The sequence below is a fragment of the Solanum dulcamara genome, chromosome 7 (assembly GCF_947179165.1).
Source record: "Solanum dulcamara chromosome 7, daSolDulc1.2, whole genome shotgun sequence".
Lineage (NCBI taxonomy): Eukaryota > Viridiplantae > Streptophyta > Magnoliopsida > Solanales > Solanaceae > Solanum > Solanum dulcamara.
Genome location: NC_077243.1, coordinates 22359491 through 22373642, shown reverse-complemented (window position 1 = coordinate 22373642; position 14152 = coordinate 22359491). Strand labels below are relative to the sequence as shown.

The window sequence follows — 14152 nt, the reverse complement described above, 5'->3', positions numbered from 1 at the left end:
TTTGCTATTTGTCAGGATTTATGATTGCAGAATGGCTTCTGGCTATTTTGTTCTACTGCCTTCTTCATTAATATCATCCTCTGTTGTTACTCATCATGTTGCATGATTTTCCGTGGTCGCAGAAGACATTCTCATTTGCAGTGAGGGATTCCCTGATCAATGTTGGCCCTCTAAAAGACTTTTCTTATGGTATGAGAATTAATGCTGACCTGAATGCTTCTGGAATTGCTAAGCAAAGTAATTATGAACTGGTTAGTCCTCTTGTTGACAGCCCACCTAGCTTGAATCCAGTTAATGGCGAGGTTTTACTTGTTTTTTTCTTCGTTTGGAGGTATGCACTTACAATTGCTCTGCTAAACACTAAAATACCCTACCAGCTTGTCGTCTATCTACCATTTTGTATGACTAGTTTGGCTTTAGTATATGAGTGGCAATCTGTCTTACATGTAATGTTAAATGATCAGAAATCCAGCATAAAGTTAGTATTTGGTGGTTGTGAGAAATATAGAAAAAAAATATTATTGAATTGTGTAAGAACAATATTAAACAAAGACCGTATTTGTAGACACTATAAAATAATCCATTTCCAAGTAGGATACTATAAGCTATTCCTATTTCTATTCCTATTCTAAGTAGGATACTATAAACTATTCCAATTTCTATTCCTATTCTAAGTAGGATTGTGTACACCTATTCCTATTCTAATGCTCCCCCTCAAGCTGGTGCATACAAATCATATGTACCTAGCTTGTTACAAATATAATTAATACGCGGATTGGTGAGGGACTTGGTGAGGGACCGGGAGTTGGTCGCTTGACTTCACAAACTTTGTAACAATATCTCTTGAGAGTATCTTTTCTCTGACAAAGTGACAATCTCAATGTGCTTAGTCCTCTCATGAATCACTTGATTTGATGCATATGAAGGCTGCTTGATTATCACACACAAGTTCCATATGATCGGTTTCTCTAAGTTTTAGTTCTCTTAGCAACTGTTTGATCCAAACTAGCTCACAAGTTGCTACAACCATTGCTCGATATTCTGCTTCTGCACTAGATCGGGCAACCACTCTTGGAATCGATTGATCGCCATAGGAGACTACATAATTGACCATCAACCTTCACCCATTGTGCTCTGACTTTTGCATCTACCACACAAGCATTATTTGTCAAGTGATCTTGAACACCTTGACCCTTGCACCACAATTCTACCGAAGAAGCCCAAGCTAAATAGTTTGAACCTCCCATTGATGGTTCTGAAGTGATTATAGGGCTTGAACTTCCAATCCCCATATTTTTGGAACCAAAAACATCACACCCAAAAAGCATGGTGTGAAATTTGTCTTCAAAACAACAAGAAACACTGGATACAGAGATTTGGTTGCCGGAAAAGCTGGATCTCACTTGAAACAACTTGGAATTTGCCAGAACCCTAATTTCGGCGATCAAATCTGGTCGGATTGGCTGGACGACCACAACTTAAAAAAATTGCTCAAAAATATCGACCGGAACAACCAAGATGACACAAATCAGCCCCAACAGCCACCAGAAATTGACGCACAGTGACTTGTTTATACCCTTGAATCTTCTCACCAATGCTTTGATACCATGTGAGAAATATAGGAAAAAAATTATTGAATTATGTAAGAACAATATTACACAAAGACCCTATTTATAGACACTATAAAACAATTAGGATACTATAAACTATTCCTATTTCTATTCCTCGGTGGAAGACAAGATGCGGAAAACGCGACTGAGATGGTTTGGACATGTGAAGAGGAGAGTCCCAGATGCACCAGTGCGGAGACGTGAGAGGTTGGCCATGGATGATTTCAGAAGAGGTAGGGGTAGGCCGAAGAAATATTGGGGAGAGGTGATCGGACAAGACATGGCGCATTTACGACTTATCGAGGACATGACCTTAGATAGAAGGGTGTGGAGGACACACATTAGGGTAGAAGGCTAGTACGTAGTGGCTTTATTCCCCCCTATTCGTAGGCGTATTAACGACTATGATTTCTTGTACTCTGATTTATGTTATTTATGTTATTATCTAATAATATCTATTGTTTTGTGCGCTTTGATTATACTATTGTTTGGACCGCTTTCGTTATCTACTTATCTACTCTAATATTCTTGTCTGACCTTTTTTTATGCTTCTATTGAGCCGAGGGTCTTTCGGAAACAGCCGTCCTACATTGGTAGGAGTCTTGTCTGCGTACACTTTACCCTCCCCAGACCCCACGATGTGGGATTTCACTGGGTTGTTATTGTTGTTGTTGTATTTCTATTCCTATTCTATGTAGGATTGTGTACATCTATTCCTATTCTAACTGTGGTATCATGAATTTTATTTTCATTGGGAAAATACTTTCTTGATGTAGATTTTAATGCTCTAAAAAGCCGAATTAGAAGTTTTGGCCTTCTCATTTGTATGTAACAAAAATTTTTGAAGAAATCTTTGTTTATAAGCTAGGATTACTTTTTCTTTATAAAGTACTCCCTCTATCCCAATTTTGTGGCACCCTTTCCTTTTTAGTCCGTCCCAAAAATAATGTCACCTTTCCTTATTTGGCAACTATTAATGGCACCATCTTCATGTTACCCTTTTTGGGTCCCACTTACACTTTATTTTTGAGAAATGCCAACTTAAAGTAAGCATTAAAGTGACTTTAATAAGGGTAATTGGTAAACATAACAAAGTCTTCCCTATTTCTTAAACTCCGTGCCCGGTCAAATAGTGCCACATAAATTGTGATGGAAGGAATAATAATATCATCGATGGCAAGAATGTTAGATCCTGATGCCATGATTGACTATCTCTATTCATTGTACAAAACTTATAATGCTCGTACACTTTTTGATGTACTGTTAACCAGCACTTTTCTAGCATACATAAATAAACTTTTATTGTACCTTTCAATTTAATTGACTGGGAGAAAACCTCAGTATATAATAGTCAAGTAGTAGATAAGGGATTGTAGGAGGTTTTACATTAGTCAAGTTGTATATAAGAAATGGTAGAACCTAACAAAACACGATTCTCCACAAAAATACCCAATCATCAGTACTCCCTTGAATCATGTGGACGCTCAAAAATTGACTCAAACCAGAAAATAGACCTAATATGTTCACATGTATTTTCAACTGCCTGAAGAGATTTCTTGTTTCTCGTCAGAAAGGATCCAATCCATGCTGAAAGAACGTTCCCCATGCTTTCTTTCTCTTTCTCGTACTTTTCCATTTGTGACCTTGCTGGTCAGGATATCCTTCACTCTCTTGAAACTGTCCACCATTAGTGGCTTGCTGCTTGATGATGGATCAGCAGGTGAATCATGTTATCTCCTGATGTTTCTTACATATGTAGCTCCAACTATGTGCAGACTAGTGTTGTGAAAGGCGATCGCCTCGTCGCCAATGGCGAAAGGTGAGGTAAGGCGGCCCTTCATCGCCTATTGGCTTTGTGATGAGGCGATCTGCAAAAGGCAACGCCATGGCGTCAATGCCGACAAAGGCGAGAGGCGACAAAGGCAAGAAACGCGTCGCCTTTTGTATTTTCTTAAAGAAAGGCGATTAATTTAGGGGTTTAAAAGTTAAAAAGGTTATTTTCGGGTTTTCTTTCCAAATTTGCAAATTGCAGCTTAGACTGCGACTGCGATTCCAACTAGTCGACTAGAGTAGACTTCTCCGGCGACCAGCCAAACATTTCCGACGATTCCAAAGTCCAACCAATTCGTATTTCTTCTTTTCTTCTTCAGATTTCCTCTTCCTCTGTTTCTTTTTCCTCCTCCTCCTCCTTCTTCTTTAGACTTTAGAGTTACTTCTACCTCTGATTTTTCTCACTGTTTTGACTTTTGTTTTTTTTTCTCATTCAAGTTCTAGACTTTTAGTATGTACTATCTATTTTTAGTTTTTGAATTGAAATATTTGCGAATACGTTATTGCTATTAAGATTTTGATTATTTATATATGCAATTAAATATTTTAATTTTTTGGTATTATTTGGCCGCACACTTCAAAAAGGCGAGCGTCTGTCCGTTTGCCTCGCCTTGTGGCGAGGCAGGCCCTTGTCGATTTTTGTCGCCTCTCGCTGTCCAAAACACTGCAGACTTTGCCTCTTCTTGAGATACCTATCACATGGATATATCCTAGCTTCCAGCGATGTGGAACACATGTTCGTTGGAGCTTTGGTTATCCAAATTGTGATATGCTGTAGCATTTCCACTTCTTTCACTAGGAGCCTGCAATAAAAAGATATAGTGGAAAAAACTTCTCTGATATGCCTGTTCCACCTCTAAGTGCACTTTCCGGAGGATTGATATCTATGTCCTCCATTACTTAATCAACAACTCTACTCTGAATATATATTTGATAAATGTAGGTAATGATATTTGGAAGAAAGTTATGATGAGATTAATGTTGTTCAGTCCTCTAGAGTTCTTTGAGAACAACTGTTCGATCCTTGTTTATTTTTGATCAAATAAGTGAACTGATCCTTGTTTGCTGTTATCTTTCTTCATGCAGAAGACTGACACATATTTGTTTTCATGTTGTAACATTAAAAAAAGGATTTTAAAAATTGTATGTAAGATATTTCTGTCCGATTCAAATACAACAATAGAATCAAGTTGTGTTTATAATGCTTATAATATAATATGTGAAAATTAAGCCCCTAGAGCTTTGGTTTAGTGGTAAGAGTGCAGAACATAAGGTGCGGATCAGACGCACTTCACGGGTTTAAATCTTGCCGCAACCAAAAGCCTAGTATCTAAGTGAAGAATGGTAGAGGGGCGGACCTGTTATCTACTGAGTTCCTAATCTGGGCCGGTGCCCTTGGGGATTTTCTCAGTTATAAATAATGAGAAAAAGAAATTGAAAATTATGTTGTGGTAATAGATTTTAGATTTGTAACTAATAATGGTTGATAACTGTTTCTTTTTTTTTTTTTTTGTTGAAGTCCTTTTGCTGAAGTTCATGGAACATACAAATGTCCAGAATACAAAACCATAAAATATGATATAGTGGGACTAAAATTTTATCAGTTTTGGATGCTCTATTACTTGTTTTCAGGTCCAGTATGAGATCTTTTTAATCTCTTTGGGACATTGTCAGGTATGCTGTTCAGGTCATGGAAAGAATGGTTCTCTGTCTGTGCTTCAACAATCAATCCGCCCAGAAACGATCACCCAAGTATGTTTCTACTCCAGTTTCTTCTGATTTTAAAGTTCTGTGAAACTTGCTAGTACTTACATCACATCACATCACTGTGGAAAGTGATATAAGTCTTGTCATTGCATGTTATTTGCTCAACTTCAAAGCTTGTATTTAACTTTATAATTTCTTCGTATTTTTTTTTTGAAACTGGTAAGGTTGTATTCTTCAGCATTAAGGGCATGCTGGCCACCTCCAAAAAGGAATATTATTATTTACAAGTCTCCTAATAAGTCTACTATTTGATCTATATCAACTATACACAATTGTTTATACCAAAAAAGTAAGGATACAATGCAATTCCATTTCACTTTATGAATGAAATTGGACCTATCTTTAAAACATCTACCATTTCTTTCCAACCATACTGACCACCATATGCATGATGGAACTAATCTCCACCTTTTCTTTTGACTCTTACTACCCCCCTCCTAATCCAGCAACTCAGTAGATCTGATGTGTGTTCTGGCATTGTCCAGCTGTAACCTGTTATGTTGAGGAAGAGATTCCACAACTGAGTAGTGAAGCTGCAATGTAGGAAGAGATGATTCTTCGTATTTCTTTGTTATGCTCGTTTACCGTGAGCTTCAAATGTTTCTCATGCATATAGCTATATGGTAAGACAACTATGTGATGCTGTGACGGATCCAGGATTTAGGATTTTCACTAAGGGGGTTCGAAAAGGTTTGAAAAATAAAAATGTAGTGCCCCGGAATTTGAACTTGGAATCTCAAAGTGAATTTTGGAACCCCTAAACCACTGAGCCAACCTCTAAATCTAGTGTTCAGGGGATTTAAAATCTGTATATATACACTAAAATTTTAAAAATACCTTATATATTGTGTGAATTTTTTGCCGAGGGGGTTCGGGTGAACACCCTTGACTGCTCCTGGATCCACCCCGGTGTGGCTGTTCATTTCTATTTTGTGGTGTGTTTGATTTTTGCTAAAATGCTAAGACATCCTCTGTTTCTGTCATCCACCCGCACTCATTTACATGGGTTTATTGTTCTTTGAAGAGGTAGTGATCCGAGTCTATCAGCATACTTTGTGAAATAAGTTTTGGAATATGGTGTATTTAGCTTAAAGTTTTAAGAGGTTCATACATACTAGAAACAACTAGTGAGGACCTTCTTTTGTTGTCTAAACGGTGGCTTTTCCCCCATTATTTCCTATTGCTGTAAAGAGTTAGTTTTAGTGGCTGGTGTAAAAAGAGAAGAAAAAAGAGATTCTTTTACTAAATTGAATAACAATGTACAAGAAGAGCTCCTTATATATGCTCTCTTTCTCTCTCTGTTTTTCTCTCTGGCGAGGACTCTCAGTGGCTCAAACATCCTTTAGAATGGGAGATAAAGTGTTTTTTCTTCGAACAACAAATCTTTTGAGATAACATTATTTGTGAAGGCCAACCACAGGTGGTTTTTATGTAAAGAATCAAGCAGGCGTTTCTCCAGCAAGATTAAAATCGAAGAAGACAAGTTGCGATGGGTCTGCAATGTAATGAAACAAGCTTTCAGGGGCACAGGGGAACCTCACAGAAGATGGGGCAAATTACAGTACGACTACTTATACGGGGTCTACAAATTACAATATCTATGGGCGTTTTCTATGCGAAAATCAGTGATCATCATTCCAGAGGTGGACTGTAATCTAGGTTGGTGAAAAATTGCTCAAAAAATCATCAGCTTCTTGGGGGAAGCTTCTAACCCAGCTTTCCAGTGATTTGTTGGAGCAGCTACTATCCAGAAGTGGCCGGGAATGAATTCTTAGGCACATTACAGACTGGAGGAGCTAGATGGGTTACTTTTGTCCTGTCTCGTTGGCACCTTTGATGATCCTGTCAGTTCGAACACAAAATCAGAAATCATATATAAATGGTTTCTGAAAGATGGAGGATGACAGGGGGGCTAAGAGTTACCCCTCTCTCTCTCACTATCAATTTTTTTCTTGAATTCCCCTCAAAGCAGGAGGCAACGAGGGCATTAATGGGCAAGTGGTTATGGAATGGGAGGCGATTCACTTTAGAGTGATGGTCTCCGGAACTGAATTCGCAGCCCCAAAATCGGACCATCCTTGGATATGGGCTTTGACATACCCTTACATGCATGGTCGGAAGTGTTGCTTAAATTCAGAGGCGGGGGATTCATTGATATAGAAGAGGACATAGAGAAACGGAACCATCTCCTTTGGGCTCATGTTACTGAATCAATTTGAGATCCTCCAAGCAAGGTTAATCTGGTGGTGGGAGAGTGGTCTTTTGAAATTTCAATCGTTGAGACCCCACACAAAAATCACAGCTGCCGGAAAAGCTGTTATGACATAGTTTAATGTCGAACAGTCCAAACACTTGCCCTCATTGAGTCAAACACCAGCTGTATCTTCTCAATTCTAATTGCATCAGGCCTTGGGAATGACCCATTTACTGTCTTCTCTTTTTTTTTTCTTCTTATTTCTTGTTTAATTAGTTACATTAGTTTTGCAGTGCCTTGCCCTTTTTCATTTTTATTAGCAGTATGCATATTCTCTAGCCAGCTTTCAAGCACCAGCAAGAAAAGTTTTCTCCCAAATTCGTGTGAACAACCTGCTAATCTTGCAATACATGGCACTGTATTGTTTGATTTATTCAGATGATTCTCCGTGTGACTGAAACTTGAAGAAAATCCCATGGACTGTCTAGTTTTATGTGTAATGAGAAACACAACTGGTGGTGGCTTGAAGGAATAACTACTAGTTACTTGATTATGAGTGCCTTACCAGAGTTCAATTTTTATTGAAAATCTGCTGAATAGGATTGCACTGTGTTATGAGTTGTACGATAGTATAGTACTATAGTTTTCATGTTGAATGAGGTGCTTGTTCTCTTTACTTTTCTTTGTTCATATCTTGATATCAAGGAGACAGCTTTGTTAAAAGTGCTAAGCATTTAGGAATTTCTCTGCTTTCTTAGTTCAACAACCTTGATTGGTATCTTAACTTGGACTAACAGAAAATGTTTTATAACTTAATCTTAGATATTCAGCATAGCATGACATTGCCTGTTAGTGAACAGCGTACACAAATCTAGCCGGGGAAAGTAATTTTAATACTTAATTTTACTTTGTGAAGGAAGCTTTACCAGGGTGCAAGGGAATTTGGACTGTCTACCACAAGAATACACGTACCCATCTCAACGAATCCTCAAGACTGGCAGATGAAGAAGATGAATATCATGCATATTTGATTATTAGTTTGGAGGCTCGTACGATGGTACTCTTTTCACTTGTGCATAGTTCCAAATGTAAAATATCTGAGAAAAAAATGCTTTATTTTTCTGTCTATGCTTTATAGCTGGAATTGAATCTTATGTTGAGATACCTGCAATTTGATTTTCTTATCTTCTTCTGGCAGGTTCTGCAGACTGCAAATAATTTGGAGGAGGTAACAGAGAATGTCGATTACTATGTTCAAGGAACTACTCTTGCTGCTGGAAATCTATTTGGGAGGTGATTTTTTTAGTTCAATCATTATGTTCGTATTTCCTTTTGCCCTTCCAATATCTTCTGTCATGTAGTATTTAAGTCTTCACTAAGTTCCTTATGCTGCTAAACTTGATTCTTGGGAATTAGAGAGTGCACACATAGTTCATGCTTCAATACCAAATGTGCAAAAATGTTGTCTAACCTTTCTTCCCCTGCAATAATTTACTTCCTTCTTGCCCTGTTTGGTTTAGACTATTTTGGTTTGTTTGATTACTACCTCAGTTCCATTTTATGTGATAGTATTGTTTCATTTGATAACTACTCTCACCGTTTCATTTTATATGATAACATTTGACTAGGTACAGAGTCTGTGGTCTTAAGTTCACAGATATATATATGATAAGTGATGTTGACTTGGGTGATGCTGGGTACTATGAAAGAGATGTTGTTCAGCTGGAATATTTGTAAATGAAGTAGAAGATGCATGGTGTGTAATGTGGCACCGCTTGCACTTATGTGGGTTGCATGGAGAGACAAAAATAAGAGAGCTTTTAAGGGCATAGAGATGAATTTTGTAAATTTAAGGAGTAACCTTGTGTCCCTTATGTCCCTTTGGTGCACCCATGATATCCATTTTGTAGGAGATTGGATGTCGTTCATAGAAATCATTTCATTTTGTAGGTTTTCTACTTTTTGGTATACTTGTATACGGGTGCTTTGCCCATAGATCAATAAGTTTTACTCTATCTAAATAAATGATAAGTGATGTTGACAGAGATATATTAGATTAGTGATGGTATAGGTATTGTATTAAAGTAGTGTTGAAACACTTTTTGATAGAGAAAATAGCACAACAACAACAACATACCCAGTGGAATCCCACTAGTGGAGTCTGGGTAGGGTAGTGTATAAGGTAGAGAAGTTGTTTTCGATAGACCCTCAGCTCAAAATAGATGAAAAAGACTACAACAAGAAGAAGCAGGAAGAACAACAAGAAAATACAATAATCAAGGCTAGGGAAACAACCAATAGAAGCAAAAATCTAAGAATATGAAAATACAAGACTACAAGTAACACTCCGGTAAAGGGAAAGCAAAACACTCAACTACCTACTAGCCTACTATCCTAATTCTCGACCTCCACACCCTCCTATCAAGGGTAATGTCCTTTGTGAGCTGAAGTTGGGCCATGTCCGGCCTAATTCATATGAGATTTAAAGTTTGAATAAGTTAATGAATTTTAATTCTTGAAAATTTTATAAAAATAGAGTCGTCTCAAACATTTTTTGGCGTACTAAAGTAGAAAGTCATTGTGTAAATTGAAATGAAAAGGGTAGCGTTTATACATAATTTTGTTAGTCATAACTGGTTTTTGTATTTTGTAATAATCACCTTTCTTAGTTATTGACGACATATTTTTCAATGCAAATCATTTTCTAATGACCTGTTATTTACAAAATCAAAACCAGTGATTCCTTCATTTGTTCTTGCTTCATTAAGAGCTTTCTTGATGTATAAGTTCTTTAACATAGAGATATTTCGTTTCTGTGCTCACTGTAACCTTTCCTTTTTGTTTTTTTTTACTTGGTTCATTAGATTCTGGAATAGCTGAAAATCTGTTTACCCCCCCTCCCCGAGAAAAAATCAGAAAAAAAATATGTTTCCCTCATTTGATTGTGTAAGAAGTTGTGCAATAATTTGGAGGAGATTGACAAACCCTTTTTTCTCCTTAAGTTACCTATTACTGATTCAAAAGAAAGGGTTTGATGAATGCTCTGCTTTCTTTGTGGTCCTTAAATGATGATATATTATACCGTATAAAAATGAGAATGCATTATGTTCTATTCTTTTGTTTATGGTTGTTATGAATGAAAAAGTAAGAATTTAGTTCCCTGATCCGGAGTTCTGTTTTGTCTATGCCCGACTTGCTTTTCAAAATTGACCATTAGACTTATGTCTTGAATTTTGTTTTCTTTTCATTGCTGATTATGTTGAGCAGTTGCATGGATTTTTAAATAATTTCAATGCACTTCACATTTCTGTGTAGACGCCGAGTTATCCAAGTATTTGCTCATGGTGCTCGAATTCTCGATGGTGCATTTATGACTCAAGAATTGAGTTTTAAGGCTTCAAATGTGGAATCTGGCTCGAGTTCAGATATTTCTATTGTAGCTTCTGTTTCTATAGCGGATCCTTATGTTCTACTAAGAATGACAAATGGAAGTCTTCAGCTTCTTGTTGGAGGTACATTAGCAAGATAAACTATATTTGCTTTATTAAATTATCACCTCTCTTCTTGCAGTGGTAACCAACAAGAAAGCCCTTTCTTCGTTGCTTAATTTGATAAATCCTGTTCTAGCTTAATACCTTGCTGTCTTTATGGAATATTGCTTATTTGTTTCATGCTGGTTCATGATATTTGTTGTTAACATTACTTCATAGAGCATTTTTTTTTTGGCAGTCTCTTACATCACTTGAACTAACGATTAATTTTTTTTAATCAGAATGCCTTTTAGTACGTTTATTCTCAAAACTTAAATTGTTACTAAAAACATATTGATCTATCCGTATGAATAACAATACAAATGAAATATGACTTCAACTGAATTTTAAATAAACTTGAAATAAACTCATACATGTACTGCAATTCCCAAGGGACTTACCATGGGCCTGAATCATTATCTTACTACTAATTTGAATCATAATCTGCGTTAGTGAAAATACATGCTGTAGTTATTTACTTCTTGAAAAAAGATAGGTGTAGTTATTTCTGAAAGACTGGACTGGTTCATAATAACTGCAATATTCGCAGTTCAAGTCTTTCCCTTTTCTGTCTTGAACCATGTCTTTTTAAGCTCAACTTTTTCATTTATCCTGTGTTTCTCTTCCATACTGACCTTATTATTCCTTTCAGATCCGTCATCGTGCTCTGTTTCTCTTATTGTTCCATCAAAATTTGAAAGCTCACAAAAGTCAATATCTGCTTGTACACTATATCATGATAAAGGCCCTGAACCTTGGCTCAGGAAGACTAGTACTGACGCTTGGCTTTCTTCTGGCATGGGGGAGGCAATTGATGGTGCTGATGGGGTAACCCAGGATCAGGGTGATGTATATTGTGTTGTTTGTTATGAAAATGGCACTCTTGAAGTATTTGATGTTCCCAATTTTAGTTGTGTTTTCTCCGTTGATAAATTCATTTCTGGGAGGACCTACCTTGTTGACACCTTTATGCAAGATTCAGTCAATAGTCTTCATACACATTCGAAGAATACCGAGGATGTAGTTGGACCTGGACAGAAAGAGAACAGTAAGGATGTGAAGATAAACGTGGTGGAGTTGATGATGCATAGATGGTTAGGGAAACATTCCCGCCCTTTTCTTTTTGGGATATTGGCTGATGGCACGATTCTAAGTTACCATGCATATGTTTTTGAAGGTTCAGAGAATTCTTCTAAAGTTGAGGGATCTGTTTCACAGAATTCCGTTAGTCTTAGCAGTACAAATGCATCTAGGCTCAGAAATTTAAGATTTGTTCGGGTTCCAGTAGACAATTATGCAAGGGAAGAGATGGCATCTGGAATCCCATTACAGCGAATGAATGTTTATAAGAATATTGGTGGTTCTCAAGGAATATTTCTCACCGGGTCAAGGCCATCTTGGTTCATGGTGTTTCGTGAACGACTTAGAATACATCCACAGGTTATTGTTAACTTACCTCCATGTGTATTTCACATATTCTTCTTGTTGTTTTCTTGGTAGAGTAGAGGGAATGGTGAAATTATATTAAGTTGATGCCTGTTTACGCTGGTTATTTGTGGTGCCTGGGTGAGGAATGAACCAGGAAATCATGGTCTTGCCTTGAAGCAACTTTCCTGGCACCACAAAACCATTTAATGTACCTGTAACCTTTGTTGTCTAAGCTAAAAACTTTCACCTTGGGTCATTTACCCATTATGTACTCTTCCTGATAAGTACTGCTTTGTTGCTGCAGCTGTGTGATGGACCTATTGTTGCCTTCACTGTTCTTCACAATGTTAACTGTAATCATGGACTTATATATGTTACGGCCCAGGTACGGTAAATCGGTAGTGAAATTGCGCTTCTTCCGACTTTTATGCGTCTGTTTTAATGTATTCCTAGATTGCTTTTTGTCATTGCAGGGCACTTTAAAGATTTGCCAACTTCCATCTTTCCTGTCCTATGATAACTATTGGCCAGTGCAAAAGGTGGGAGTTCATTTTCGTACACCAGTTAGACAGTTTTCCTTACCTGTTACTCCCTCCTTCCCTATTTACGCGACAATTCGACTCAACTTGGAGTCGTAGAAAGAAATGAAGACTTTTGAAACATGTGATCTTAAATATGCTACAACATTTTGTGGTTGGAAGGCTTTTGAAACTTGTGGTCTTGAACATGCCATAGCATTGCCTATAAAAAGGTTCTTATCCAGGGTAAAATGTGAAGTTTAAAGGAAATATGTTATCTTTTTGGAATAGACTAATAAATAAATAGTGCCATATAAACTGGAATGTGGGAGTATGTGTTCACATATTACTTTTAAGCACTCTTTTAGTGTTCTACTCTATGCATATACAAATATTGTTTTCAAATGTCGTTTTTGTTTCTAATGCTCTTTCTATGTTTTTCAATTTTTAAAACTGCAAAAGACAAATACTTTAAAGGAAATTCAAAAGTGTTTTCTAAATTATATCTTATTATATTGATCCTCCAGATATATTACGATTGATTTGCTTTTGATAAACTACGACATCACAATAACTGTGCTTGTGTCAAGTATATTTATGGATAGCAATTTGTGGATGGAGGTTAGAAATTTTGAGCATTTCGCATGAGAGCTTCAACAAAGATAATATGATTGTATAATGGCTAACTAATTGATTGATGAAAGTGATCACTGACCGGGGGAATTTGTGCAGTGGCTAAGTAATGGACTGGTTAGAGGGATTTGTTAGTATAATTTCAAAGCTAGGGACAATTGCATCTAGAGCTGTTGAACTACTGGTCAAGGAATGTCACTTATCCTATTATAAATACGGCACGGTGTTCAGCTTTTTCAATAACATGAAGAGCTCCCCCTGCGAAAATAATTTAAGTTATGCATATGAACTGTTGCTAATGTTTTCCAATTAATTAGAGTACAAAATATTAGTACAGAAAGTTTGATATTTATTTCTCCCAATGGATATCTGAATTTTAACATTTCTCGTCTTTCTTCTCTTTGATTCTTGGGACTGGGCTGCAGATACCACTAAAGGGAACGCCACATCAAGTTACTTATTTTGCTGAGAAGAATCTTTACTCAGTTATAGTTTCTGTTCCAGTGAGTATATGCTCCATCTTCTGTTATATTTGTGGTTTGAGATTGATGTATTAACATATGTTGTAAGGCTGGTAATATTTTGCTTTCAAGAGTTAGGCTGGTAATACACATGCTCAGATATGAAATAGAAGGAATTGTG

The 14152-nt window shown here is 36.9% G+C and overlaps 1 protein-coding gene across 2 annotated transcripts in view; it reads left to right on the top strand.

The window, feature by feature from the left end:
• LOC129896719 (cleavage and polyadenylation specificity factor subunit 1) overlaps positions 1–14152 on the top strand; it is a 43598-nt gene that overhangs the window by 18559 nt on the left and 10887 nt on the right. For both annotated transcript variants that reach the window (XM_055972672.1, XM_055972673.1), the window contains 9 exons: positions 123–251; positions 5115–5192; positions 8318–8458; positions 8600–8694; positions 10717–10913; positions 11584–12371; positions 12664–12744; positions 12833–12898; positions 13936–14013. In XM_055972672.1, coding sequence (XP_055828647.1) covers positions 123–251; positions 5115–5192; positions 8318–8458; positions 8600–8694; positions 10717–10913; positions 11584–12371; positions 12664–12744; positions 12833–12898; positions 13936–14013 — 1653 coding nt within the window. The remainder of the gene's footprint in view (positions 1–122; positions 252–5114; positions 5193–8317; positions 8459–8599; positions 8695–10716; positions 10914–11583; positions 12372–12663; positions 12745–12832; positions 12899–13935; positions 14014–14152) is intronic.